At 38.3% G+C, this 26,458-nt stretch overlaps 1 protein-coding gene across 1 annotated transcript; it reads left to right on the forward strand.

The window, feature by feature from the left end:
• Positions 1 to 563: 563 nt before the first annotated feature.
• Positions 564 to 26,257, forward strand: maco1b (macoilin 1b). Its single transcript, XM_057859530.1, has 11 exons — positions 564 to 995; positions 2,659 to 2,800; positions 5,550 to 5,676; positions 6,979 to 7,102; positions 7,814 to 7,992; positions 8,827 to 9,370; positions 21,304 to 21,462; positions 21,634 to 21,816; positions 21,918 to 22,038; positions 22,182 to 22,356; positions 24,096 to 26,257. The coding sequence occupies exons 1-11, from the start codon at positions 916 to 918 to the stop codon at positions 24,296 to 24,298; spliced, it is 2,037 nt and encodes a 678-aa protein (XP_057715513.1). The 5' UTR covers positions 564 to 915; the 3' UTR covers positions 24,299 to 26,257.
• The last annotated feature ends 201 nt before the right edge of the window (positions 26,258 to 26,458 follow it).

A 26,458-nucleotide genomic window follows, 5' to 3' on the forward strand; every position in this document is an offset into this window, starting at 1 on the left:
ATGGTCTTCATGTGATGTAAAGCACTTTGAATTGCCTAGTGTTGAATTGTGCTATATAAATAAATTTGCCTTGCCTTGCCTTGCCTTGCCTTGCCTTGCCTTGCGGTGATCATACTGTAAGAATCTCATACCGGCACATGCCTAATATCCATATATGTAGATATGTTGGTAAACAATACTTATTTTAAGTTAATTACACTGTTATGACAGTGTCATAAACTCAAAATGACAGTATTACGTACAAGACGGTTCTAAATCTAATGATATCATGCTTACTAAGCAAAATACGTGTTTATTTTTTAAAATCAAGCATTAAATATCGTTTGAGTTCATTAATAGAAACAAAAATATATATCTACAGATACAAAGCCTAAATATACATTTTACTGTATATTTATATGTAATGACACGAGGTACTGGACATTTTCTGATTAAAAGACACCTTCGGAAATGAGCTAAACAAATCCCGCCTTCAAGTGCATCTGATTGGCCAATGAGCAATACCCGATTTGTCCACAAACAACGTGATTGGCTTATCGAGGAGACTTTACACACGCCACTGTTCTCTAGTCATGGCAGAGGGGAAGTGTTCGAGCCTTCGCCTCGCTAAATAAATGGCTCGTCTCGGTATCCGTCAAAGAGAGAGGCCTCGGTGAATAGATTGATTGGATATTACGAACGTCTGCCAACTCGAAACACGTAAAATACAGCGCGGCCAGGACACAGTGAGCCTGCGCTAAGAGCAAAAGAGGAGGTTCCCGAATACAGTCCTTTATTTATTTCTTTGTTGCCAGTCGGGAAAATAATTGCGGCGACGTATACTCCCGCACTTCATTTGTTTTCGTTGCCCGTATACTCTAGAAAACTGGATAAGATTACGGTGGTTGCTCGTAGGCCAAAGCCAAGTGGAGGAGGATGAAGCGGCGCAATGCGGACTGCAGCAAACTCCGACGGCCGGTAAAACGGAATCGAATCACCGAGGGTATATACGGCAGGTAACTTATATGGAGGTTGACTGATTTGTCGTCCTTACAAGAGCATATGGGAGTGCTCATTCAAACTGATAAGGGCTTGGTAGCTGTAAAACCAGCACGCCTGGCAATATTTATATTGATAGAAATGTATTGCTACCGCTAACTAGCTGCTATTGATAGCTTAGTGTACGCTAGTTACTCTGTTTTCGTTGTAAATCGCAGCTAGCTGTGTGTAGCTAGCACTAGGCCACACAACAGCCTGTTTTGGACAACACAACAAACCTGTCTTGCAGAGCCACATTATTAGTTCGATAACGTCTGCAGTGGACTATTTGGACCGGGCTTAATCGACCCTGACAATTTATACTGTCAGCTAAGGCCAGTTGACATCTGTGGGCCAAGAATAATTCATCCGCTTTGCTTAGGTATTTTATAGTCACCTGGATAAGGTCTTGTATACTTTATAACAACATACTACGTTACTTGGTATTATGTTTCGCTAGCTACACATTTAGAAGATTAGGCTGTCTTGCTCTTATGCTCGACTGTTGCGTGAAAGGGTTTAGGAAATTGATTGGTTGATCGCCATAGCCACACCTGACAGGTCAAACCTCTCTCGACTTTCTATATATGAACTGAGCCAAATGCTAAAGGGCAATCGTTGCACATGGTTCAAGTCCTTGAAATATTGATAAGGTACACTGCACTACTTTCATTTAACTCATGGATTTCACATTGCATGACTCAACCAAGACTCTGCAACTTCAGAAACGATGAAAAGAACTTGAACATGCAGTGCAATATTTCAACACGACCAGTTCATGTATCTCCAATTCTAATGTTTGATTTTCCATGCTGTCAGTGTCAATCAATGGTCACCAACTTGGTGCACGCGGGACCTCATTAGAAGCCTGAGTGTGTTCTTAAAATAGCTCACCAGTGATGGAATATTTATTTCCTCGGAATGCTTTAGTTGTGATCATTTGGAAATGACTTTTGGAGATTTTTAGAATTATAATTTAGAATACTGACGTTTCTCATCTTCTTTTGTAAGTCCTTGTTGTTACTTTGAGGAATCTTACATACGTGAATCTGAATTAATAATAATTACAATGAACTGTACCGTATTTTTTGGACTATTAGGCGCACCAGAATATGAGGTGATCCATCAATGAAAGAATTGACTTTCATACATAAGGCGCATTAGTGCACCAATGTACTTAATTTGTCATTTCTTTCTGATGACATTTTAATTATTGTTTTATTTATTTATTCTTCACTTTCTTTATTGCTTAATGTACAGGTTTAATCAGTGTATCATGAGTACTCTTCTGGAGCAGTATAATACAATTATGCTTCAACAAAATAGTTTCGAGGTCATTAATCACAATCAGAATTCATTCATAAGGTACTGGTTTACAAGGCGCACTGCTAATTTTGGGGGGAAATTAAGGATTTTAAATGCGCCTCATAGTCTGAAAACTACAGTAATTTGAACACATTTATTGCAGAAAAGTGTGTCCAATTGGTAGACTTCCGCATTAATCACTTTGTAAGAGGTCTCAAGTTCAACAAACAAATTGTTGGTGACCTTTACTGTAGGTGATCGCTATAACATTGTCAGTAGTCAAAATGGTTTCATTATACGTGTATTTTTATTCTCATGCATCTCCTATTTTTGCAGTACTTTCCTGTATCTGAAGTTCCTGGTGGTGTGGGCATTAGTGCTGCTGGCCGACTTTGTTTTGGAGTTCAGGTTTGAGTACCTCTGGCCGTTCTGGCTCTTCCTCCGGAGTGTGTACGACTCTTTTAGATACCAGGGGCTGGTGAGTTGATATTTATTAAACCTTCATAAAACTTGACATTCTAGATGCAAAACCCGCTTCCAGAATGAGCTAGAAATAAATTGTTTTTCCCCCATTTGAGGAGCAATTGTGCTTATCAGTGACATTATCTGAGGAGCAACAATCTAATTATGAGGTGCCATGGTGTTGAATAGACAACAATTTAAACAAGTATCATCATCACGAAGAGATGACGAAGCGTAATAATAGAAGATTGAAAAGCCATGCTGATTGCGAAGCTATTGTGACATGTAATTGCAAAACACTGGAATTAGTGCTTGGTTCACAGCTCTTTCAAAGAAGGCTGGTTGGAACCACATAGACCACGTGTTGGCAAATATGGTATTTATGTGATTTAAAAAATATATATACATATTACAATATCTTTTTAAAAGCACCAATCAGTCTAAAATTAAAATCTCTGACCACCACCAAAAATATAAAAATCCAGTATCAGATTTTGTTTTTCCCATTTAAATCAAATCAACCTGAAATGACATTAACGATATTCAAAACTCTAAATTAGGGCTGTCCATATCAAATTGTTTTAGAATCGATTATCCTTTCGATAATTTTATTGATTAATGTAATCTGGTAAAGATTTAGTTTACATTAATATGCACTGTTAATTAACCAAATATTGTTGTTTATTTGCTGTCACGCAATTATAAATTTCAATACAAGTGTAAGTCCATTTAAAAATAAACAACATCGGTGAATGTAATTTTATTGATATTACAATTAACTTCTTCAGAGCAGTTGACCTGGCTTGCGTCACATGTACAGTGGGGAGAACAAGTATTTGATACACTGCCGATGGGTTTTCCCATTGGCAGTGTATCAAATATTTGTTCTCCCCACTGTAAGTGTGCTTTACAACACGTCTTGTTGGCAGATTGTCTCTGTCCGTCTACCTGTCACATATCTAGGCAAAATAGGTCTACATGTTTTTATGGCTTTCACTTATTTTTAGGATCTATTATATTCCCTTAAATAATTGAGTAATTGGATGCCACACCCAATGGCCCGCTGGAAGAACCAGATTGGCCTTTTGCCTGCACTTAAGGGTGCTTATCAGACAGTCAGGAGTTGAGCTGGATATCAGCCCGATGTAACCAGGGTAAGATGTTGTGCTCAATTTCAATTCATCAGGGATGCACTGAAAATTCGTTAGCCGAAATATGATTAAAATTGTGGTGCCAACCTTGGTCAGAAACACCTTTTTCACTTAAACATAATTGGCTTTCCGGTGTGTTCTTTAAAACAGCGTTTATTTAACTTTTTTTTTTTTTTTTTTTATTTTTTTTTAATTGCTGTGGACCGTTTTCACATGAAGAAATATTTTGAAGAACCACCATGGAAAACCATCCAAATCAAATGTTAAATGGAAACTCAGCATTAATGTAAATGTAGCTGTTAAAATCAGTTTGAGCCCTGCTCGTTTTTTTTTTTCTTCAAGTAGCCGGCCGCTACACCTCATCTTTTTTCCCCCGTGCTGTATGGTGTGACATAAGACAGGATAATAAATATTTTTTTGTTCAGCGTTTCTATTTAATTTGTGATTTTATCATTTTTTATGCTAGACTTGGATAGTTAGCAAGTCTACTGTTCTAATTTTTTTCAGTAAAATATTTCCACACACTTGTGGCATAGTAAAGCTATGTGGCCACCTTGTGAGTTACAGCGCTGGCTCTCAGCAAATGGTTTGCAGCCTCAAAGTTGGGGACAACGTGCCTAGCTTGTAAAGTGTAAGATTTTTGTGCTTGATCATCAGCCTGAATTATCAAAAAACTCGAACAAGTTTTAAAATATTTAGTTCAGAATTCAAATGGCGAATTCCTCTTCCTCATTTAATTTTATTTTGCATATTTTTTTCTAAAATATGTAAAACTTGTTAGTATATGTACGCACATATAGGGCAACTCGCGATCCACATTGTAGTGATTGAATGATACCGTTTTAAAATCAGAAGGAGGTACTGGTAAAATCCTTTTTTTTTTTTCCAAAAAATATTCCTTCCGTTATGAAAGGGATTTGTAACAAATGATTGCAGTATTGCAACGTTTATAAAATTGATGACAAACTACAATTTTGCTATTCTGGCAAGTAACATGAAGTTGATGATTAGCTTTTGTGGGCTAGACAAAATAATGTGGCTTAGCCCAGGAGATCCATCAAAAAGAGTAAAGAGAGCAGCGATGACCCCACTTGCAAAGAGCTGATCGGTGTGCCTTTTTTTTTTTCTTCCTCTAAATGATTTTAAAGTGTTGGTGCCCAATATTTCCTAGCTCGTCTCTTTGGAACAGCAATCAAAAAGCAGGTGACTTTCAATCACCTTGTCTATTTGTGAGCCTCTAAGACTTAGAGCAATTAAAAAATGTTTTTTTTACTTGCTTTCTGAAAAAATGCTCGCAGATGCAACCATTTTGGTCGTTGTCTCGAGGCCTGTGGGAGTTGAATCTACAAGACAAGTCAAAAGTATTGCCAGATTCATTCATGCTAAAGTTGTATTTGTGAACTGTAAACAGTGTTGTGTTCCCAAAGTTTTTAGGTTAAATAGTGATGCACGAACATCTTTCTTGCGTAGGTTTGGTGTCTAGTTCCAAAATGTAGAACGTATCCAAATTAAGTGAGCTGCATCCTCAGGAAAATCGTGGGGACCTGCTTAAAGATGTCTTTTACCCTCCCAAATTGAATTGATGCTAATAACCTCTTATATTCTCCTCAACAGGCCTTCTCAGTATTCTTTGTGTTTGTGGCGCTTTCTTCGGACTTCATTTGCCTCCTCTTCATCCCAGTGCAATGGTTGTTCTTTGCCGCCAGCACTTATGTATGGGTGCAGTATGTCTGGCACACAGGTAACACCCCCTTCTGTTTTCATGGTTAAATTGCGTACATATTATAAATAACTACTGTACACATAGCTTATAATGACCAAGCATGCTCCTAAACGAACGGCAAGATGTGATGGAAAGGCTCATGGACTCTTCAGGGGTTTTAGCGAATATTCTGTTTTTTGTTTTTGTTTTTTCCAACTGAGCAAGGACAATATTTGCATCCAAAAGTCTGAAAATTATTTTTTAGTTCCTTATTCAAAAATAATCCATAACCTCTAGATCAAAGGCCCGGAATGTTAATGTATTTCATTTCTTACAAGTAAAGGCTCAAAACATATGAACTTATGCACACCTCCAAGTTGAAGACTTCTTACAAACCTATAATGCCTGTACAAGTGGGGGAAAAAAAAAAAAAAAAAAAAAAAAAGCTAAAGTTTGTTTGTGTGATGTTTGGTTTTAGAATCTCAAAACTTCCCTAAATTGCAAACAATATGTTGTTGACCAGTGTGGTCAGTTATTTATCATAATTTTAAAAAGATCAAAATTCTCCACTGTAATTGGGCAAAGTACGGCTGTCCCGATCACATATTTTTGCACCAGAGTCACCTGATTTTGAGAATCAGCCGATACAGGGTCCCGATTTGATACCGAAAAAAAAAAAGAAATTGTTTTTATTTGAACAAATGTTCCAAACATGTTACATTACTGTGCATTTTTTACAGTATTTTTCACTTTTTCCAGGAGTGTTGCCGAGTATAAAATGTATAGATTTCTGTATCTTTTGGGCAATGCCATTGTATTTCTTAATTATTTTGTTACGTTTTAGCCCCTTAAAAGTTTTTAAAAATAAATAAATAAATAAATTAGGCCTGAATGGTATTGGAAAACATTAACATTGTGATATATATTGTCAAGGCTCTTACTTACTTATGCATTAGTTGCACTGGTGCGCCTTACTTTAAGGTGCACCAGCATTAAATGTAGGCGCACCCACATTTTTCATTGCATCACCCTTAACGCCATACTTTTAATCACTCTCCATAGCGTTCATTTTCATATGAGTGAGTCCACTCAAATTCACTAACACTTTGACAAAAAAACATAAATATATTTTTAAAATTAAAAACCCGATCCTTTTCATGCGATCGGATCCTCTGAAAAATGGCGCGATTTCCTATCACGTGAAGAGAGATGAGTAAAACAAATTTAATACAAGTAAAATGAATATGGATTGCAGAGGTATACAACCTGTCAGAGTTTGAATTTATCACTTGTATTCATGTTTAATGCATGGAGATATTCTTATGCCGTTTTTGTCCTCAGAGAGGGGAGTCTGTCTACCCACTGTGTCATTATGGATCCTCTTCGTGTACATAGAGGCAGCCATCAGATTCAAAGACCTGAAGAACTTCCATGTAGATTTGTGTCGCCCATTTGCTGCACACTGGTAAGCCACTGCTGTTTCTTAACTGTTTTAGGGCTGAAAGGAATTTAATTTGCTTCTAGTTTGGTTCAATTCCAAATGTGAATATGCCACCAAAATGCTGAGCATTAATGATTATGTGAAGCCAGTTGGGGACTTGCTTTGACACATGGTGTGTGTTACATTTAATGCTGCAGACCTTTTGCGAGTTTTCATTGAAAATCACTAGTTTTTCCAAAGGTTAAGAAACAAATATACTTGAAGCATGTTTTTTAACTTGTTAACAGATCAGTGTTTCCAAATCTTTATTGAGCCATTTCACATCAAGTATATTACAAAAAAAGAAAAACCTCACAGCAGTAACAAACACAAGTGTCACAAAATATGATAAACAGGACACTTGCCATTGATTGGAATTGTGCTGCCTATCAGTCTAAGCCACTGGCACAGATAGATGAACGGTTTATGTGATAAATCATCTTTGGAGCAAGTAAATGAAATTAGATAAGTCACCATGGCGCACCTAAAGATATCTAATAGCACATTGAGTCATGGCAAAAATGGATTAAAAGTAGTGTATTTTTTACTTTGTGGTGTGTGGCCTAAGACTTTTTGGAAAAAAAAAATCTTGACAACCTGCTAATTTTTTAGTTGAAAACATTTTTTTTTCTCCTTAACAAAGATTAATTAAAAGTTGTTCAAACAATGTTGTCTTAAAATCCTTTTTTTTTGCAGCATTGGCTATCCAGTTGTGACGCTGGGCTTTGGGTTTAAGAGCTATGTGAGCTATAAGATGCGCCTCCGGAAACAGAAGGACGTGCAGAAGGAGAATGAGTTTTACATGCAGCTCCTTCAGCAGGCTCTGCCTCCAGAGCAACAGATGCTCCAAAGGCAAGAACGAGACACAGAAGAAGGTGAGATTCCAACATGCATACTACTGTATATTATCTATGCATTTTGTATACACCAAAACATTTATTTTCAAGTAATTGTAAACTGAATCGCAAAGCAGCCCTATTTTTACAACTTCTTATATCACGATTGTACTATTGTTGAAAGAAAAAGTAAATGAACTTTTTGTTAGAATAGGTTTGTCGAATGGGACCTCATTCTCGTCAGATTCGAGGTTAATAATAACAATAATAATAGCATTTTAGATGGAGAGGGGGTTGTCTTTTTTTTTTTAAATGCCTCCCCAAAAACCTCCACATATGCATGTTGAAGTTTTGAATGCACGAGTACCTCAAGAAAGGTCATTGAAGTAAGGTTTTAACAAACTTGGAATGGTGAAAAAGATGATCAACGTTCAGTCTAGGATCACAGTACTGTTTTGCCAGGAAGAAAAGGCTAAAATCATTAAACGTGCAGGTCTGATTTACAGCTAAATGAAACGCCTGTTTGAGGTTATTGGTGCTGTCAACTGACTACTAATTCTAACGTTTCAGACGTTGTCATTGCCATTTTAAATGTTGAATGACGGTGTTAAAGAGAAAATCTAAATATTTGACTTAATCAGATAACATTTAGGCAAAGTTATTTGAAAAAAAAAAACTGCTAACAATGTATATACTGTAACATTGTATGTGCCCTGCAATATTTTTTTTTCTTTTTGTTTTGAACTTTTGCCCAAAGTTGAAGTCGTAATTTCAATTATCATAACAGTTTTAATTTTTACCAGTTGTGTATAATGATGGATATAGACCTGTTTTAATATATGTGACCTCTTGTTAATCTATACGTTCTTACAGCAAATGCTAAAGGAATATCTGAAGTGGACACACCCCCAGTTTCACAGAATGGCGCCCCTGCCAATAAAAAGAACTCGGCACCTTTACCAGAGTTAGAGTATAGAGAAAAAGGGAAAGACGGAAAAGGTGGTGGGGACGCTAAAAAGCAGCACAACAGCAATAGCATCCTGCCATCATCAGTGGACTCTAAACTCCAAGAGATGGAGTACATGGAGAACCATGTAAACAGCAAGAGAACTGAACTCGGCAGCACAGAAAACTTGTTGCTTAAAGAGGACAATAATTCCTCCTGCTCATCCTCATCATCTTCCTCCTCCAAAAATTACAAAAACAGCAATGCCACAATGCTCAACTCCTCTCCCCGTGGCCACAGTGCCACCAATGGCAGTGTGCCCTCCTCTACGCCATCCTCCTCCTCCACAGGAAAGAATGAGAAGAAGCACAAGTTAGCAGTGGGAAAGGGGACTTCAAGTGGCTCCAACAGAGACCCTACAGACAACTGTATTCCCAACAATCAGCTGAGCAAGCCAGAAGCACTTGTTAGGTAAGCACACACACAATGTACAAATAATTATTCTTATAAAACCGCTATAATTATTGTTCCCAAAAGCCATTTTTGAGCACCTGAGGCACATGATGCCAGTGACTTAAAAAAAGAACCACAGTCCCCAACTAGTCATGTATATAAAAGTAACAAAAATCTTCTGTTCTCAGGGTTACCGCAGGTACTTAAAAAGTCTTAAAATGTCTCAAATTTAATATCCAAATAACCAAGGTCTTAAATTTTCATAAATTTAATGGAAAATTGCAGTAGGTATTAAATTTCCAGCCAATGCGTTTAATGCCAGAGAAATCCCTGTAATCCGCAGTAAAACTTCTAATGGTGTGTATTTGTTTTTTTTATGGTTGTGCACTAAATACGAGACTTTAAGATTAATATATGTTGTCTGCAAAACTCTGCGTACGTCAGCGACTTGAGTTGTTGCCATGATGCCATTTCCTGTTTATTCACGTTTGTAGAGATTAGCGGGAATATGCAGGGATCGGGAAGTGTAATTGTAATCAAAAATGGATGGAAGATTATTTATTTAAGAGGTGGTTGGCACCTAGTGAAAATAACAGTGTGCGGTGCAAAGTCTTGCAAAAAGACTTTTTCGTGAGGGACAGTCGGGGTCAAAGCCGCCAAGTCGCACATGAGAGGAGAAAAACACCAGCTATTTTCACAGTGAATTTTTTTTTTACTATATCAGAAATTGTTGTGGCATGTTTTTGTCCTAAATTATATTTTAAGGTCTTAAAAATGTTTTAAAACTCATTAAATTTGATTTTTACACTCACCGGCCACTTTATTAGGTATACCTGTCCAACTGCACGTTAACACTTAATTTCTAATCATCCAATCACATGGCGGCAACTCAGTGCATTTAGGCATGTAGACATGGTTTAAGACAATCTCCTGCAGTTCAAACCGAGCATCAGTATGGGGAAGAAAGGTGATTTGAGTGACTTTGAACGTGGCATGGTTGTTGGTGCCAGAAGGGCTGGTCTGAGTATTTCAGAAACTGCTGATCTACTGGGATTTTCACGCACAACCATCTCTAGGGTTTACAGAGAATGGTCCGAAAAAGAAAAAATATCCAGTGAGCGGCAGTTCTGTGGGCGGAAATGCCTTGTTGATGCCAGAGGTCAGAGGAGAATGGCCAGGCTGGTTCGAGCTGATACAAAGGCAACAGTGACTCAAATAACCACCCGTTACAACCAAGGTAGGCAGAAGAGCATCTCTGAACGCACAGTACGTCGAACTTTGAGGCAGATGGGCTACAGCAGCAGAAGACCACGCCGGGTGCCACTCGTTTCAACTAAGAACAGGAAACTGAGGCTACAATTTGCACAAGCTCATCGAAATTGGACAATAGAAGATTGGAAAAACGTTGCCTGGTCTGATGAGTCTCAATTTCTGCTGCGACATTCGGATGGTAGGGTCAGAATTTGGGGTCAACAATATGAAAGCATGGATCCATCCTGCCTTGTATCAACGGTTCAGGCTGGTGGTGGTGGTGTAATGGTGTGGGGAATGTTTTCTTGGCACTCTTTGGGCCCCTTGGTACCAATTGAGCATCGTTGGAACGCCACAGCCTACCTGAGTATTGTTGCTGACCGTGTCCATCCCTTTATGACCACAATGAACCCAACTTCTGATGGCTACTTACAGCAGGATAATGCGCCATGTCATAAAGCTGAAATCATCTCAGACTGGTTTCTTGAACATGACAATGAGTTCACTGTACTCAAATGGCCTCCACAGTCATAAGATCTCAATCCAATAGAGCATCTTTGGGATGTGGTGGAACGGGAGATTCGCATCATGGATGTGCAGCCGACAAATCTGCACCAACTGTGTGATGCCATCATGTCAATATGGAGCAAACTCTCTGAGGAATGCTTCCAGCACCTTGTTGAATCTATGCCACAAAGAATTGAGGCAGTTCTGAAGGCAAAAGGGGTTCCAACCCGTTACTAGCATGGTGTTCCTAATAAAGTGGCCGGTGAGTGTATGATGGTGCAAGAACCCAGGTTCTAAATTCAGACCGTAATTGGTGAATGATGAAGTGAAATAAATGTCAAAACATGCCCAGGAGAAGTATGGGGGGGTAGCGGGTTAATATTGAAAATGCCTGACCCCTGTGCTTGCTGACAAAGCCTTCATGGAGCACAAAGTTTTAACAAAGTACCTGGGGAAAAAAGTTGGGTTTTTTTTCTTGTTATTTGATCAAGTTATTATGTTACTGTGTTAATACTGGTCCTTCTAAAAAAATTAGCATATTGTGATAAAGTTCATTATTTTCTGTAATGTACTGATAAACATTAGATTTTCATATATTTTAGATTCATTACACACAACTGAAGTAGTTTCATGCATTTTATTGTTTTAATATAAAAAGTCAAGAAAAACCAAAAATGCCTATCTCAAAAAATTAGCACATTTCATCCAACCAATACAAAAAAGTGTTTTTTAATACAAAAAAAAGTCAACCTTCAATTAATTATATCAGCCATGCTCTCAATACTTGGTCGGGAATCTTTTTGCAGAAATGACTGCTTTAATGCGGCGTGGCATGGAGGCAATAAGCCTGTGGCACTGCTGAGGTGTTATGGAGGCCGAAGATGCTTCGATAGTGGCCTTAAGGCAGAGTTATACTTCCGCGTCAGACCTACGCTGTGAAGGAAGAACAGAGTTACGACCCTACGCCGTAGCCTGACGCGCACCTCTCGAATCTTCTAACCTTCGCGTCGCGTAGACGTGTATGATGTGGCGAAAACGGACTGTGATTGGTCCGCTCAGACTGGTTCCGGTTTAGCGCGAAATCCACCACCATTGTAGAATAGAATCAAACATTATTTTCTACACGCAAAAATGGACCAAGCCGACGGGAGTATCATCGAAGAGCAAGTCTCGTCAAGACATTATTGTGATTGCCAAATGGCATGGTCGGCGATTGGGGGGAAAAAATAAAAAATGGAAGAACCACCGAGCCGTGTATGTTCGGAATCGAGTGGCCACACGAAGCGGTGACCCAGTCGGCCAAAAACTGCCAACTTTTTATCACTTTGTCGTATTTTTGTTTGGTGCACTGCATCATTTATTGTGTACATATGTTTGTTGTGAGTCCGTGACTTATTTACGTGTCACACTTCAAGTATATGAAGAATATAGCACAGATTTGGTGTCAAAAGAGTTGTTTTGATCTTTAATTTTCAATAACAGACAGTTCACACACGATACATCATCATTGATTGAGAGTGCCTCGGTGCTTTTTATGATAACGTTAAAATCAAGGCTCCCAACGCAGTTTGGGAAGTTCCATAGACGCCAGAAATCTGCAATGGCTTCCCACTGGCTGGTTGTAGGACACTGCAAACAAATCGGGCTTGAGTGCTTTGCAGACCTTGGACGCAGTGCTCGACGCCAGTTTGAAGCTAGCCGCCACAGCTAGCTCTCTCCACCCGAGTCGAAAACTCTCTGTGCGGCATCAAAAGTCGGCCAGACCGCCTCGAAACCGTCTTCTGCGTCGCCTGCCCCTCAACATTTGTATGTTCAATATTTATTCAGTGTTGATGAGCAGAATATTTACTTTCAAGAGTTCTATCTTGCATTGTTTATTTTTTCTCCGACTAGCGGAAGTCAACAAGCATGCCCCAAAACCGTACAAACATAACGCCACACCCTTCTAGTGGCTTGGCGGTGAATTACAGAGCAACGCGTTCCCTCACTGCAGAACTATCGAATGTCGAATGACGCCGTAGTCGCTGCGCCGTCACCGCAACGCGGGAGTATAAGCTCAAGGGCTTTAAGCTCATCCACAGTGTTGGGTACGGTGGCTCTCAACTTCCTCTTCACAATATCCCACAGATTCTCTATGGGGTTGAGGTCAGGAGAGTTGGCAGGCCAATTGAGCACAGTTATGCCATGGTCAGTAAACCATTTACCAGTGGTTTTGGCACTGTGATCAGGTGCCAGGTCGTGCTGAACAATGAAATCTTCATCTCCATAAACCTTTTCAGCACATGGAAGCATGAAGTGCTCCAAAATCTCGTGATAGCTAGCTGCATTGACCCTGCACTTGATAAAACACAGTCGACCAACACCAGCAGCTGACATGGCACCCCAGACCATTTGGTATTTTCTTCCTCCAAACTCTGGCACCTTGATTTCCGAATGACATGCAAAATTTGCTTTCATCAGAAAAAAGTACTTTGGACCACTGAGCAATAGTCCAGTGCTGCTGCTCTGTAGCCCAGGTCAGGCGCTTCTGCCGCTGTTTCAGGTTCAAAAGTGGCTTGACCTGGGGAATGCGGCATCTGTAGCCCATTTCCAGCACACGCCTGTGCACAGTGGCTCTGGATGTTTCTACTCCAGACTCAGTCCACTGTTTCTGCAGGTCCCCTAAGGTCTGGAATCGGCCCTTCTCCACAATCTTTCTCGGAGTGCGGTCACCTCTTCTGGTTGTGCAGTGTTTCCTGCCACACTTTTTCCTTCCCACAGACTTCCCACTGAGGTGCCTTGATGCAGCACACTGGGAACAGCCTATTCGCTCAGAAATGTCTTTCTGTGTCTTAGCCTCTTGCTTGAGGGTGTCAATGATGGCCTTCTGGACAGCAGTCAGGTCGGCAGTCTTGCCCATGATTGCGGTTTTGTGTAATGAACCAGGCTGGGAGTTTTTAAAAGCCCCAGGAATCTTTCGCAGCGGTTTTGACTTAATTAGTTGATTCCGATAATTAGGTTAGTAGCTTCCTTAGAGTACCTTTTCATGATATGCTCATTTTTTGAGATAGGGATTTTTGGTTTTGCTTGACTTTTTTGCCAAAATCATCAATATTAAAACAATAAAAGGCTTGAACTACTTCAGTTGTGCGTAATGAATCCAAAATATATGAAAGTCTAATGTTTATCAGTACATTACAAAAAGTAATGAACTTTATCAAAATATGCTTTTTTTTTTTTTTTTTTTTAGAAGGACCCGTTATTGGTGTTAGACTTCTACCAATACTCTTTAACCTTTTGTGAGTAATGACAAAAGCATTCAGTGGAGCTGAAACGAATACTCGAGCAACTCGAGTAACTTGAGTTTAAAAACTGATCCGAGTAATTTTATTCACCTCGAGGAATCGTTTAATTTTACCATCTCTAAGCATCACATTTTGCCCAGACTACTTTTAATGCGGGACAACGCGCTGATGTCACGTGCGTAGAGGAAGAAACAATAAAATAAAAAAAAAAAAACTTACCGCAGCCGACAGCCGCTACAAACTACCCCAACGTTGCTAAAAACTATGCCCGCATGATGCTAGTGTGGTAGCAGGTAGTGTCCGATGCGTATCATAGATATCGCATGCCAGGTGTTATTATTCTTTTATTGTATTGTAGTGGTGGTGGCATATTGTATTTATTTTACTTTTAACTTTTATATTTAATTTTATGTTTTTAGATCCTTTTTACTCTAGCACTTTTTACTATCCTGCACTTTACACTTATCTTTGTTACTGTGTTGTTATGGGCGCTGGAAACCAATTTCCCTGAGGGAACTCTCCCAAAGGGATAAATAAAGTTTATTGAATTGAATTGAATTGAAATTTAGGACTAGATGCGAAATGACAGACTCGGCCGCGTCTGGGCAGCGTTAGTAAAAAGCTGCCATCTTTAAGCAGTAGACTTCTCATCCCTAATAAATATAACGTTACTGTCACTCGCTCACGTAATGTTAGCCCTTCGGAGGGCTAGGTTTCTATTGATTATGACCACTGTCGATGCGTGGCTAACGTGTCTTACATACAGGCTTATTTAATCTATAAAAACACAGCTCTGTAGAGGGATAAGGGTGTAAAATTAAAACATAATAAAGCTAACTGTCAGTTTTAGCTCAGTAGTCATTGCTGAATAAAACACCAAGTAGCACTGGTCCCTAATGTGCTCCAATACGCAGGTATCATACATTTATTTTGAACACTGCAGAAACTCAAAATCCTATCAGTACTTACAGTTTAGACTAACTTAAAACTTAACTAGAACTTAAAAATAGCTTGACACAAATGGAAATTAAATTGAAACACGTGGGAAAAACACATAGCTTTCAAGTGATGTGTGTTATCAAGCGTAATTAACATTTTTAGATAAGAAATGTTTTTTTTTAATAAGATCTAGAAGTTTTTTGAGTGAAAGCAGTGAATTTTTTTTCTAGTCACATCTTAGATGCAATTGTTGGCTGTTTTCAACAATGTACATCAAAAATAAATACATTGATTGACTGAAAATGGTTCAATATTGGATTAAATGTCTTTTTTTCTCATGTATATTTATAATTGCTCTTTACCTAAAGTTTTATCCGATTACTTGATTAATCGATAGAATTTTCAGTCGATTACTGGATTACTAAAATATTCGATAGCTGCAGCCCTAATCCAGTGTAACATCTAAACCATTTGACAAAATTCAGGGGTTTTCCTGGTTCAAATTGAAGCAGAGGTGGTAAGAGCCTGTCCATGCGCCATGACATGCATGTATTCTGGAATTTGGTTTTTACAGATGATATACTCCAAAGTTAAAAGTTCCAATGAGAATATGACTTATCATGTTCAAGCATTCTTTCCTTAAAAGTAGGGGTGCACGATATCCATTTTTTGAAACAGATACCGATATCGATAACTTCCTGCTCCTCAAAGTAGATATCGATAACCGATAATAAATATATAATTTTTTAAAAATGTATATTCACCCGAGTTTTTGAATACCTGGAGGTTTAAAAAAATTATAATGGTGGATTCAACATAGATTTTTTTTTGATCTCACCAGAATTTTCATAATGACATGAACATTATTATAAGGAACAAAACAAAGACAAGAACAGTCTTGACTTCAAATAAAGTGCCAATATTTATTTTTTCAAATAAATATAATTTGAGTCAATCAATTAGTCAATATAATTGAAGATGTGTTTCCTGAACAATGAGGACTGAACTAAAACATAAACCCAACAGGTATTGTGCTTTGTCATCAGATAAAAATATTTGGTGCTACAGGAGAGTGTTGTGGTCTTGGTCCATTAAACAACTTTCTTAACCTGGGAGACAGGTTAGGACAGCAAGCCTATCAATAACCAAAAGGCCTCTCAATAACTTACTAACTTATAACTAACACTGTAAACATTATATAGTAAAGTTTATCACTCATTCCTCATAACAAAAATATGGTAGAACAAAAAGGATTAATGGCTTGCCTTATAATCAATATAAACGGCGGTGAGTGAACCCATATTCGATAAAGTAAGAGGTTTATTCCCTGCATAGTATAAAATCCTACCAAGCATGTTAACAGGACTAACATTACACGACAATTATTATATGTATGTATAGCAAAGCACACTAGCTTGAGCTACTAGCCTTAAGCATTAGCTGGCTTCTATAACACAACAACTTATGAAGTTCTATACATATGACCCTTCACCACCGAAGTAAACATATATTGCACATCCATATGTTATAGTAAACATAAATACTTACAGACATATATTTCCGAGGTGGAAACGTAAGTAACAGAAAGTATTCACAATTGTCAATGCTACGGCTAGACACAGCACTGTGTAATGTGAATGAGTTTGTGGGCCAAATTATAGATGCAGCGAATTATTATGACCGGCAGGTGGCAGCAATGCCCCGCAAATGGTCAACTGATTTCCTAGCCAGCGAGCACAGTTCATACTGTATTATTGGTCCTATTAATCATGTTATTGGATTTATTGGGATGACATCATAGTTCCTATTATCGGACCAATAATTAGCGTGCACCAGTACTTAAAACTATATACATACACACACGTATCAGGTGCCAACTTTAAATTGAAAGCACATTTTATCCACAAATCTCGCAACCAAACCTCCTGTTTTGCATTCTGTGGAACCTCCTCATGTATTGCTTGTAGTCCAATGCTCCTGATCTAGGCCATCATCTCCTTCAGTTTGTTGCTCAGTTGTCTTCAGTGTAAACAAAACTATTCATTGTACATTAAGTATTTTTGTATTTTTTACTGATACAAACATAAAGAGTGATAGTGTTTTCAATCATATATTACAATTTTGACTGCAAGGCTTAGCTCAGCACATTCTGAAGATACAAGCCACAGAAGCACTGTTCCAGGGATTCACTCTGAATAAAAGCTTTGAAAACAAAGATGAATGAAATTATTCAGTAAAACCAGGCTGCTGAACCAGACTGTGATGTACAGTATGAGGTGAGGATGCTCTCAATGGTGGCTGTTTAGAAGCAGAGCTGTAGATGTATTCTTACTCTGAACTTCTTTCTTCTTCTTCTTTTCGGAAATGAAAGTCTTTGTTAGGCTGTTTTATGGATGTGATCAGCATTTTTTCCCCTATTTGATGATATTGCTGGTGTGGGTACCAAGGAGTTTGAATGTGCTAGTGATGGATATGGAATCGCATTTGATGAGCACAAGAGTTTTGGATGACTGCTTGTGCTGTCGACTAAGTTCTTTTGTTTTCGATATGTTAAGTCTGAGGTCTTGGTCTGTGCACCAGGTCGATTTGTGTGCGGTATCCGGTTTCTATGTTGTTGGTGATGACTCAGTCCTACTATTGTTGTGTCATCAGTATATTTGTAAATTTTGACAGAGCTTTAGTGGGATATGATCTGGTTAGTGTAGACTGACAAGAGCCAGAGTGAAAGAACATATCCTTGGTGTGCGCCCGTACTGGGGAATATAGGGGAGGATACGTTGCTGTCAATCTTCACCCTCGGTTTCCTGTTCCAGGGAAAGCTATGGGTCCAGTGATAAATACGTTGATTGAAGTTCATGTCCATTAGATTATTAAATAATTTATTAGAGTTCGAGTTATTGTAATAGGTTATACAAGGATTCCTCGCTACTTTGCGCCCTCAGTCCATCGTGGATTTTTTTTTTCCCCAATTAAAAAATACATGAATAAATAAGTACAGTAATTTTGTTTAGATGTCCCGATCAGATCATGTACAGCCTCTCACCTCTCCCTCGTTACGCTTTTCCCGCTCAACAAGCAGCTGCTTGTTAAAGTTGACGTTGAGTGACGGCTCAGAAGCTTTGATGTTGCCAGAGAAGCTTGGGAGCGCTATCTTGAAAGGCGCCAAATGTATGAGCTCATTGAACTTGTTAAACACTATTTAGTCTGCTGTCGCATCTCATTGTACATGTAAGTGAGCAGCGTGAGCGGATTTGAGTGGAATCACTTAAAGAAGCATTTAATAAAGACAAGATTTTTGCTATTTTATTTTAGTTTAAAAAATAATTCAGTGGGACAGTAACATGTTTAAAAAATAAAACTGAAATTATACTTTGGGGAAAAAAGAGGAAAACATGTCTTTTATCTATGTATCTCATTCCAGTGCTAAATCAGAATAAATACATTTAAATTTTCGATTATCGCGAGGGATCACTGTAGTACAATAAAAAATATAGGTGATGCTGTACTGAGAAAAAAAAATACACTATTGTTAAAAAAAAAAAAAAAAAAAATACCCATTTCTAGTAGTTAGTCATTACTTGAATTATTCTTTACATAGAATACCTTTTTGCTTGTACTTGAGAAAAAAATTTTGGATGACTGCTAGAGTAATATTAAAGTAATGCTACTCTTACTTGATTTTTTGCTACTTTACTCACCTTTGCATAGGACTCAAAGGGTACCCTCGCCTCACCCTGTCCTGCATTCTGACCCTAGCTATCACCAGTCCCTTGTGAATTACATTCAGATCTGACACAAATTTTCACTCTGTCACCACTAGGAGTGGGAACCTCAGGGCACCTCACGATACGATACGATTCGCGATACAAGGCTCACGATAACGATTATCTCACGATATCACGATGCAGCGATTTTCGATATATTGGTCAGAAATTGGATACATGACATTCTACGATACAACTGTTGAAACGGGGGGGAAAAAAAGATATTTAAAAATAGAAAAAAATACTGTTTAAGTCATTTATTAAACAGTGACACCTTTTCTGTGCAACATTGCTGTAAAATATAAATCTACTGCAAACTGTGCCCCTGCACATATAGAGGAAACAAACCACAACCACTGATATCGCTTGGAAAGATCATGATGAATCGCACCCTTAATTTCTTTAAAGTTTTAAATCTTTTTTAAAAAATAAATAAATAAAAAGTGCCATAGGTGTCAGCAGTTGAGCTTGGAGTGGGGCAATGATAAAATTGGTGGGTCTTTTCTTCGTATATGACCTTATTTGCTTGGTTTGAGCACTTCCACTATCTGCTTCAGCATTTAAGATGCCAGACTTGCTCAGTCACAGTCTTCCTCACCTTAAAAACAACAAAATAAAACAAAAAATATTAGCTACTTCATAGCTTTTGAGTTAAAATCCTGATTTTCTTTTTTTGTGTTGGAAGTATCGAATTAAAAAAAAATATGAATTGAATGTATAGAAATTAAAAATGCAATAATTACCTATTTTTAATATGTAAGCAACATTAATTATCATGCACATCACTTTATATATCTTGGAACCTATTCAAACCATTTTTATAGCTTATTGTATCAAAATGACAGTAATAACAGTTTGTGTAGTAAACTAGATGGAAAGTGGTTCTCAAATAATATCAAATAAATCGGTAAATTCATGTGGGCTTGTTCGATATTCATTTTCATCCAGTTTAGGGTCCTGGTTTATTTTATATCATTCAACACCAAATGTCATCAAAATAATACATGTAAATTAAAAAGTCAATTACATTGCAAAACTTTCTTACCTCAAGTGATGAAAGCTAAGCTCACAAACTCCTGTGTCCACTACGTCACCAGCTACAAGTGAAACTTATTTTTCTAAGACAATTCTTGCATACAGCAAAGTCCTTGTTCACCTTACTTCCTTTCTTGTTGGTGTAAAATCTAAAGTGTGTCCCCATGTGTGATTTGTAGCAATATTTTGCTCATTTTTTCCTCCACCGTTCTCACGGAGCTTTTTTCTTTTTTCAACCTACTTGGAGCTACATTTCTTCTTCTCTAGACGACTTGTGCGCACTTTACCCTCACCGCCACTCCCGAGCGCCCCTAGTGGACCGCCAAGGAATTGCTCAACAAACATTGAGCAGTTGACAGCATCCTTACTCCATTGTATGGCCAATATGTTAAATAAAAGTATCGATACTTGGCGGGAGCATATCGATAACCGATCGAGTTGCAAAACATCGCGATATATCGCTGTATCGAGATATTGTCACACTCTTAGTCACCACTCTGAATTATTACATTTTAACTGCCTTTTAGGTTAATTTCTCTGCTCTGTTTCCCTTGGACTTTTGACTATTCTCCTTGCGGGGTCGCATTTTAATGTCGTGGCTGATTTTGCCTGCCATATCTGCAATGCTCAAATCATAAATGTTACTCCAGCACTGAGGATTTTTAGTGTTTGAATAAACACAACATGCATTGATGCAAAAAAAAAAAAAAAGCAATATTTACCTGTTTGTACCATCTGTCAGGGGAAATTCAGGATGTCGACAGCACCAACTAGTGAGGGGAAAAACTAGATTGATTAAATTTCTTCTTTGGTAGTAATTCAGTTCTTTCTGACGAACTGTTGTTGATATAGCGCCTCCTCAGTGGCGCAATGCTGCAACTGCAGTCAAAACATGTAGCTGCTGCAGAGGGACGTCAATTGTTCAATCAACACATCTGAAACTTTTTGTTTATCAATCACTCAGGCTGGGGGTGGCACAAAATTAACTGCTGCCGGCCACCATTTCATATCAACAGGGATACCATTTTTGTGTACCTTTTTTGTGGCACATAGTCGTTGCTGAGAAGGCATTAGTTAGTATATAAATGCATAAATACTTTAAAGTTGTTTGTTGCTGTGTACTGGGGTCAACATTTGTTTGCAAGTCTGCTCATGTTCTCTTGTGGGGCAGATTGGAGCAGGACGTTAAGAAGTTGAAGGCAGATCTGCAGGCAAGCCGGCAGGTGGAACAGGACCTGCGCAGCCAGATTGGCTCTCTTGGCAGTGCTGAGCGGTCAATACGCACTGAGCTGGGTCAACTCCGCCAGGAGAACGAGCTGCTGCAGAACAAGTAAGTGGCTTAAGTATTTCAGCTTGTCGCAAAATGCGCAAGCTTGTGAGGGTTTTGGCTTATTACTTGAAGGCATATTGTATATATAAACATCAGTAATGAACAGAAAAATCCTCACAGCACTCCACATTTTTAGTAGTCAACTGTTTGCCTGTGTGTGTGGAATTGTAGGCTCCATAATGCTGTACAGGCAAAACAGAAGGACAAGCAGGCTGTGGGCCAACTAGAAAAGAGGCTCAAAGTGGAGCAGGAAGCTCGCACCACTGCTGAGAAACAGCTCGCAGATGAAAAAAAGCGTAAAAAACTCGAGGAGGCTACGGCAGCCAGGGCAGTAGCCCTAGCGGCAGCTTCCAGGTAGTTCAACATCCAAAAAGTTATTTTCTGCTACTTGATACTTTAGAAATATCTGTTCATTGTCATTTGTTGGTGTCAATTGAAGTCTTCCTACTTTTTAGAGGAGAATGCACAGACACACTGCGACGGCGGATCACAGAATTAGAAACTGAGTGTAAGAAACTAACCCTGGACAACAAGCTTAAGGAAGACCAGATCCGAGAGCTTGACTTGAAAGTCCAGGTAATACAGTAGTTTTATTTTTGAAGTATGTGGTGCAATTAATACACAATTTTGACTACTTTAAATACCACTGTTTTAAAACCTGCAATAAATGCAAAGGCTGATGCTTTCACCCTGATTGTGTATTATATGTAACCTTTCAGGAGCTTCATAAATACAAGGAGAATGAAAAAGATACAGAAGTGCTGATGTCAGCGCTGTCAGCCATGCAAGACAAGACCCAACACTTGGAGAACAGCCTTAGTGCAGAAACTAGGATCAAACTGGACCTCTTTTCTGCACTGGGAGACGCCAAAAGACAGCAAGAAATCGTGCAAGGTCAGTAGTTTTGAAGACCATGTGTCTATGTTAGCATGTCTAACATAAAAAAACCTCTACTGATTTAGTTTGCACACATTAATGACCTAATTGATGAAAAAAGTGACTTAAAACCATTATAAGTACCATATTTTTCGGACTATAAGTCGCAACTGAATATAAGTCGCACAAGCCATAAAATGCCCAACGGAGAGGCAAAAAAACATATATAAATCGCACTGGAGTATAAGTCGCATTTTTGGGGGAAATTTACTTGATAAAATCCAATACATAGAACAGATGTCATCTTGAAAGGCAATTTAAAATAAAAATACCATAGAGAACAACATTCTGAATACATGTACAGTATGATCATGTTACATGATGCAGGAACAATATAATGCGAATGTACTGTCCTCACCAGGACACTACGGCTTGGTCCCGGCTATACAGCGAGCTAAACTCCCAAAATGACGATGCTGGACGTTCGTATAATTGACTGACTTAATTTTGACCGGCGTTACACCATCATTTGAAGAGTGAAACTAAAAATAGAAATAATACAAATCAATTTTGTCCTCGATGCCAAACAGGTTCGCATCAACGTAAATAAATAATAATTAGCTGCTATCATAGCAATGACACAAACGGTTAGCATGCGTTCGCTAGCATTAGCACATCGTTCAAACAAACACACAACTGGCTCTAAGTGTCGGATCGCGGGTGGAAAACACACAACAACAACAGAAAAGATGACACGCAGGCATTGCCTCTGTAGAGATATTTTACAAGCAATAAACAATGAACGTAGGTTCGCAGCGGTGTTTTTCTCTCTCTCTCTCTCTCTCTTGCCCACTCGCTCAGAGCTGCGTAGCTGTCAGTCTTCTTCTGGCGTCTGAGCGCTCTTTTTCACGTAAACAAGTGCGAGTGCGCCCCCACTTGGGCGTGAAAGCACCACAAACTAAAAGCATGCATTTCAATATAAAAAAAGCCAATAATACAATTGAACACACATTGCCAAAGGCAGAACACGAAAGTGGTGGCAGAACACGAAAGTGGCCGGTATGTTAAGGTAACATAGCTATTAAGAGTTATTCAGATAACTATAGCATTAAGAACATGCTAACAAGTTTACCAAACCATCAGTGTCACTCCAAAACACCAAAATAACATGTGAAATGATATAATAATGTGTTAATAATTTCACACATATGTCGCTCCGGAGTATAAGTCGCACCCCCAGCCGAACTATGAAAAAAAACTGACTTATAGTCTGAAAAATACGGTAAAAGTGCGAATGCCAAATGTGAAAATGAAGTGAAAATAGCTTTGGACCAGATCTGTAAACAATTCTGAACTCAAAATTGTCTACCTATATTTATGTAAATATACTATTATCAAGCAGGTTAACTTGCTCAATAATCCTGCTAGCTTTCAAGTAAGTAGGCTACATATTGCTAAAAGGGACAGCACAAAGCAATGGATTGAGATAAGGAAGCAAAACAACAAATTTATAATGAATGCGGTTGCCAACAAGTTCACCTATTGATTTTTATCAATTTGTCATGTCAGTCCTATTTGGGATAAAAGATTGTCCTGTTTTCTGAGTTGACTCTGACAGATTTAGGCTTAAAAAATGCTGACTAGCTCATTACGCTTCTGATGCACCAGTTTATCAGGGGATGAGAAATCTAGTCTAAAAGCAGCTTCTGTCACTGTGTTTATGGGATCATTTTTGACTTCTTTGTTTGTGTCCTTAGGTCAGATGCTTCAAAAAGATCAAGAAATAAAAGATTTGAAACAAAAGATAGCCGAAGTGATGGCTGTCATGCCCAGCATCTCATACACTACTGACACCAGCAGCATGACCCCCGTTGCTCCCCACTACTCCTCAAAGTTCATGGACACCAACCCTTCCGGCTTAGACCCCAATGCCTCAGTTTACCAGCCACTCAAAAAGTGACTGTGTTGTTCTACACTTCTCTCCATTCTCCCTTTTTTTCTTTTACTTTTCCCTTGCCCAGAACCTTTCAATCTGCTCGGCATGTCTGCAGCTGAGAATGTTCTTCTTGGGTCTTTCTTTTCTTCTCGCCAGGTCAGAAGGATGTTGTATTGTGTGTAGTTAAAACAAAAGATGAAAACAAAAAAAATTAATCGGACCACATCGCCTATTTTGTTCTCTTCAGTGTTTAGTGAAACCTCACAGATTTGAGTTTGTATCTAATGTACATCTCAAGGATTTTGCTCTCTGTTCTGACTCTTGTCACATACAACTCCTGGCCATAGGTAAATTACAATTAGGCCCTTGTGAATATTCACATTTTAATTTAGGAGCGTATCACAGGATTCCCGTCAAATGGATCGTTATATATTCCACAGATGTCTTTATCTCAACGTAGCCAGAAAAATTCAAGGAATGTAGTGCAAATTTAGCACAGATTCATTAAGTGGTGTTTTTTTCTTTTTTTTTTCTTTTTAATCCACAACCAGACTGATGGTAAGCAATGAATTGTGCTGTTACCGGGTTTAGTGTATATTTTTTTAAAGATGTGCAGCTCAGTCCGTTTGCTCTTTTTCCAAAGATTCAAGCCAGATGTGTGAGGTCTTTGTCAATGGAGAGAGAGAGTCTTGCCAATATTAAAAAACCTCCTCCTCCTCACTCTCAATTCAGAACTGGTAAAATGAAAATTTAAACTTTTATAAAAGCACTTCATGTTAACAGTGCATAATCTGTTAATATTTCAGTATTCCAGCATTGCTCAAGATAACAATGCCTTCCTTCGGTAAGGACAACCCCCCCAAACAATTAAAAGAGGATTCAATTACATGATTAGTCTGAAAGCCTTTGTCAAAAAATGAGAATTTGATTCCGCGCCGTGAACTGGCACCATTGTTGCCTTTAGGCTGATTTTAGTATGTATTTTCTGGCCAATATAATACCAGAAGCTCTTGTGAACAGAAAGAAAATTTGTCTGTTGCAGAAGTTATGATTTAAATTTCAAACTTAAGAAAATGTACACTCATCCCACTAAGTGCTTTGGCATGTCACATTGTTTTTGGCCCTGTCAAAGAACTCATCTGCTGCATTTGAAACTCCTTCACTCAGTTTAGCTGATACCCCCATTTTTCAATTTAGAAATTCTTGCACTTAGAAAAGTATTCTTGTTTGAAAGGGAAAAAACTAAAATGGACCGTGCAATTAAAGAGAGTTTTGAAATGCCAAATCTTAAAATTGCTGTTACTTTAATTGATCCTCCTCAGTTGGTGTGCCAAGAAAGCAATTCTAATTTCCCTAGTTGTGTGTTCAAGAATGTATTTCAAATACATTGGATGACTAGACTTAATCAATTATTACTCATATGCAGGTTGCTGGAGTGGTGACTTTTTTGAAAATGACTAGTTGCCAGCAAAGGGACTCAAAACATCTGATTTCTACTTATGAATGTTACAGTATTTACAAATGAATTTTCAAAGTTCTTTCCTAACTACACATCGTTTTCCCTGCAGTGAGCAATTGGTTTGAGTCTGATAAGGTTTCACCATCATCTGAAATGGTCATTGTTGTGTATGTGGGTTCTCACCTTCAGTATATATATATTTTTTGGGTTTGATTGCTGTCATTGGCTTTTGAAAAAAGTGTTGTGAAAATAAGTCTAGACAGTTGTTGGTCAACTGATTGTTGAAAGTATAGAAAAGTGTTTTGTTTTTTGTTTTCTATGCCCAGTCACTGCTCTTCCCCATCCAGCTCTGACCTTGGCTGCGCTCTCGCTCTGAGGTTTACAAGGAATAAATGTTTTCTTTTTCTTGCAGAATACAAGTCTCCAAGTTTTGTTTGTGGGTGTGGCTTTTTAATAAATCACACCAATTTAAATGTGCAACTCATAAATTGTATCCTTTTGACTTTTGAAAGTGAACTACTAAGCACTGTTACAGTACACTTTCATTTAATCCACGTACATGACCATTTCCATTAAAAAAAATAAAAAATAAAAATAAAATATATATATATATATTTTTTTTTTTTACGCGCAACATTGTAATCATTAGAATATTACTTACCTGAAATAAGGTTTACGCTTGTGAGATTATGGTTTCCTTCAGCCTGACGTCTTGTAGTCTTTTG

Source organism: Corythoichthys intestinalis, chromosome 15 (genome assembly GCF_030265065.1).
Source record: "Corythoichthys intestinalis isolate RoL2023-P3 chromosome 15, ASM3026506v1, whole genome shotgun sequence".
Taxonomy (NCBI): Eukaryota; Metazoa; Chordata; class Actinopteri; order Syngnathiformes; family Syngnathidae; genus Corythoichthys; species Corythoichthys intestinalis.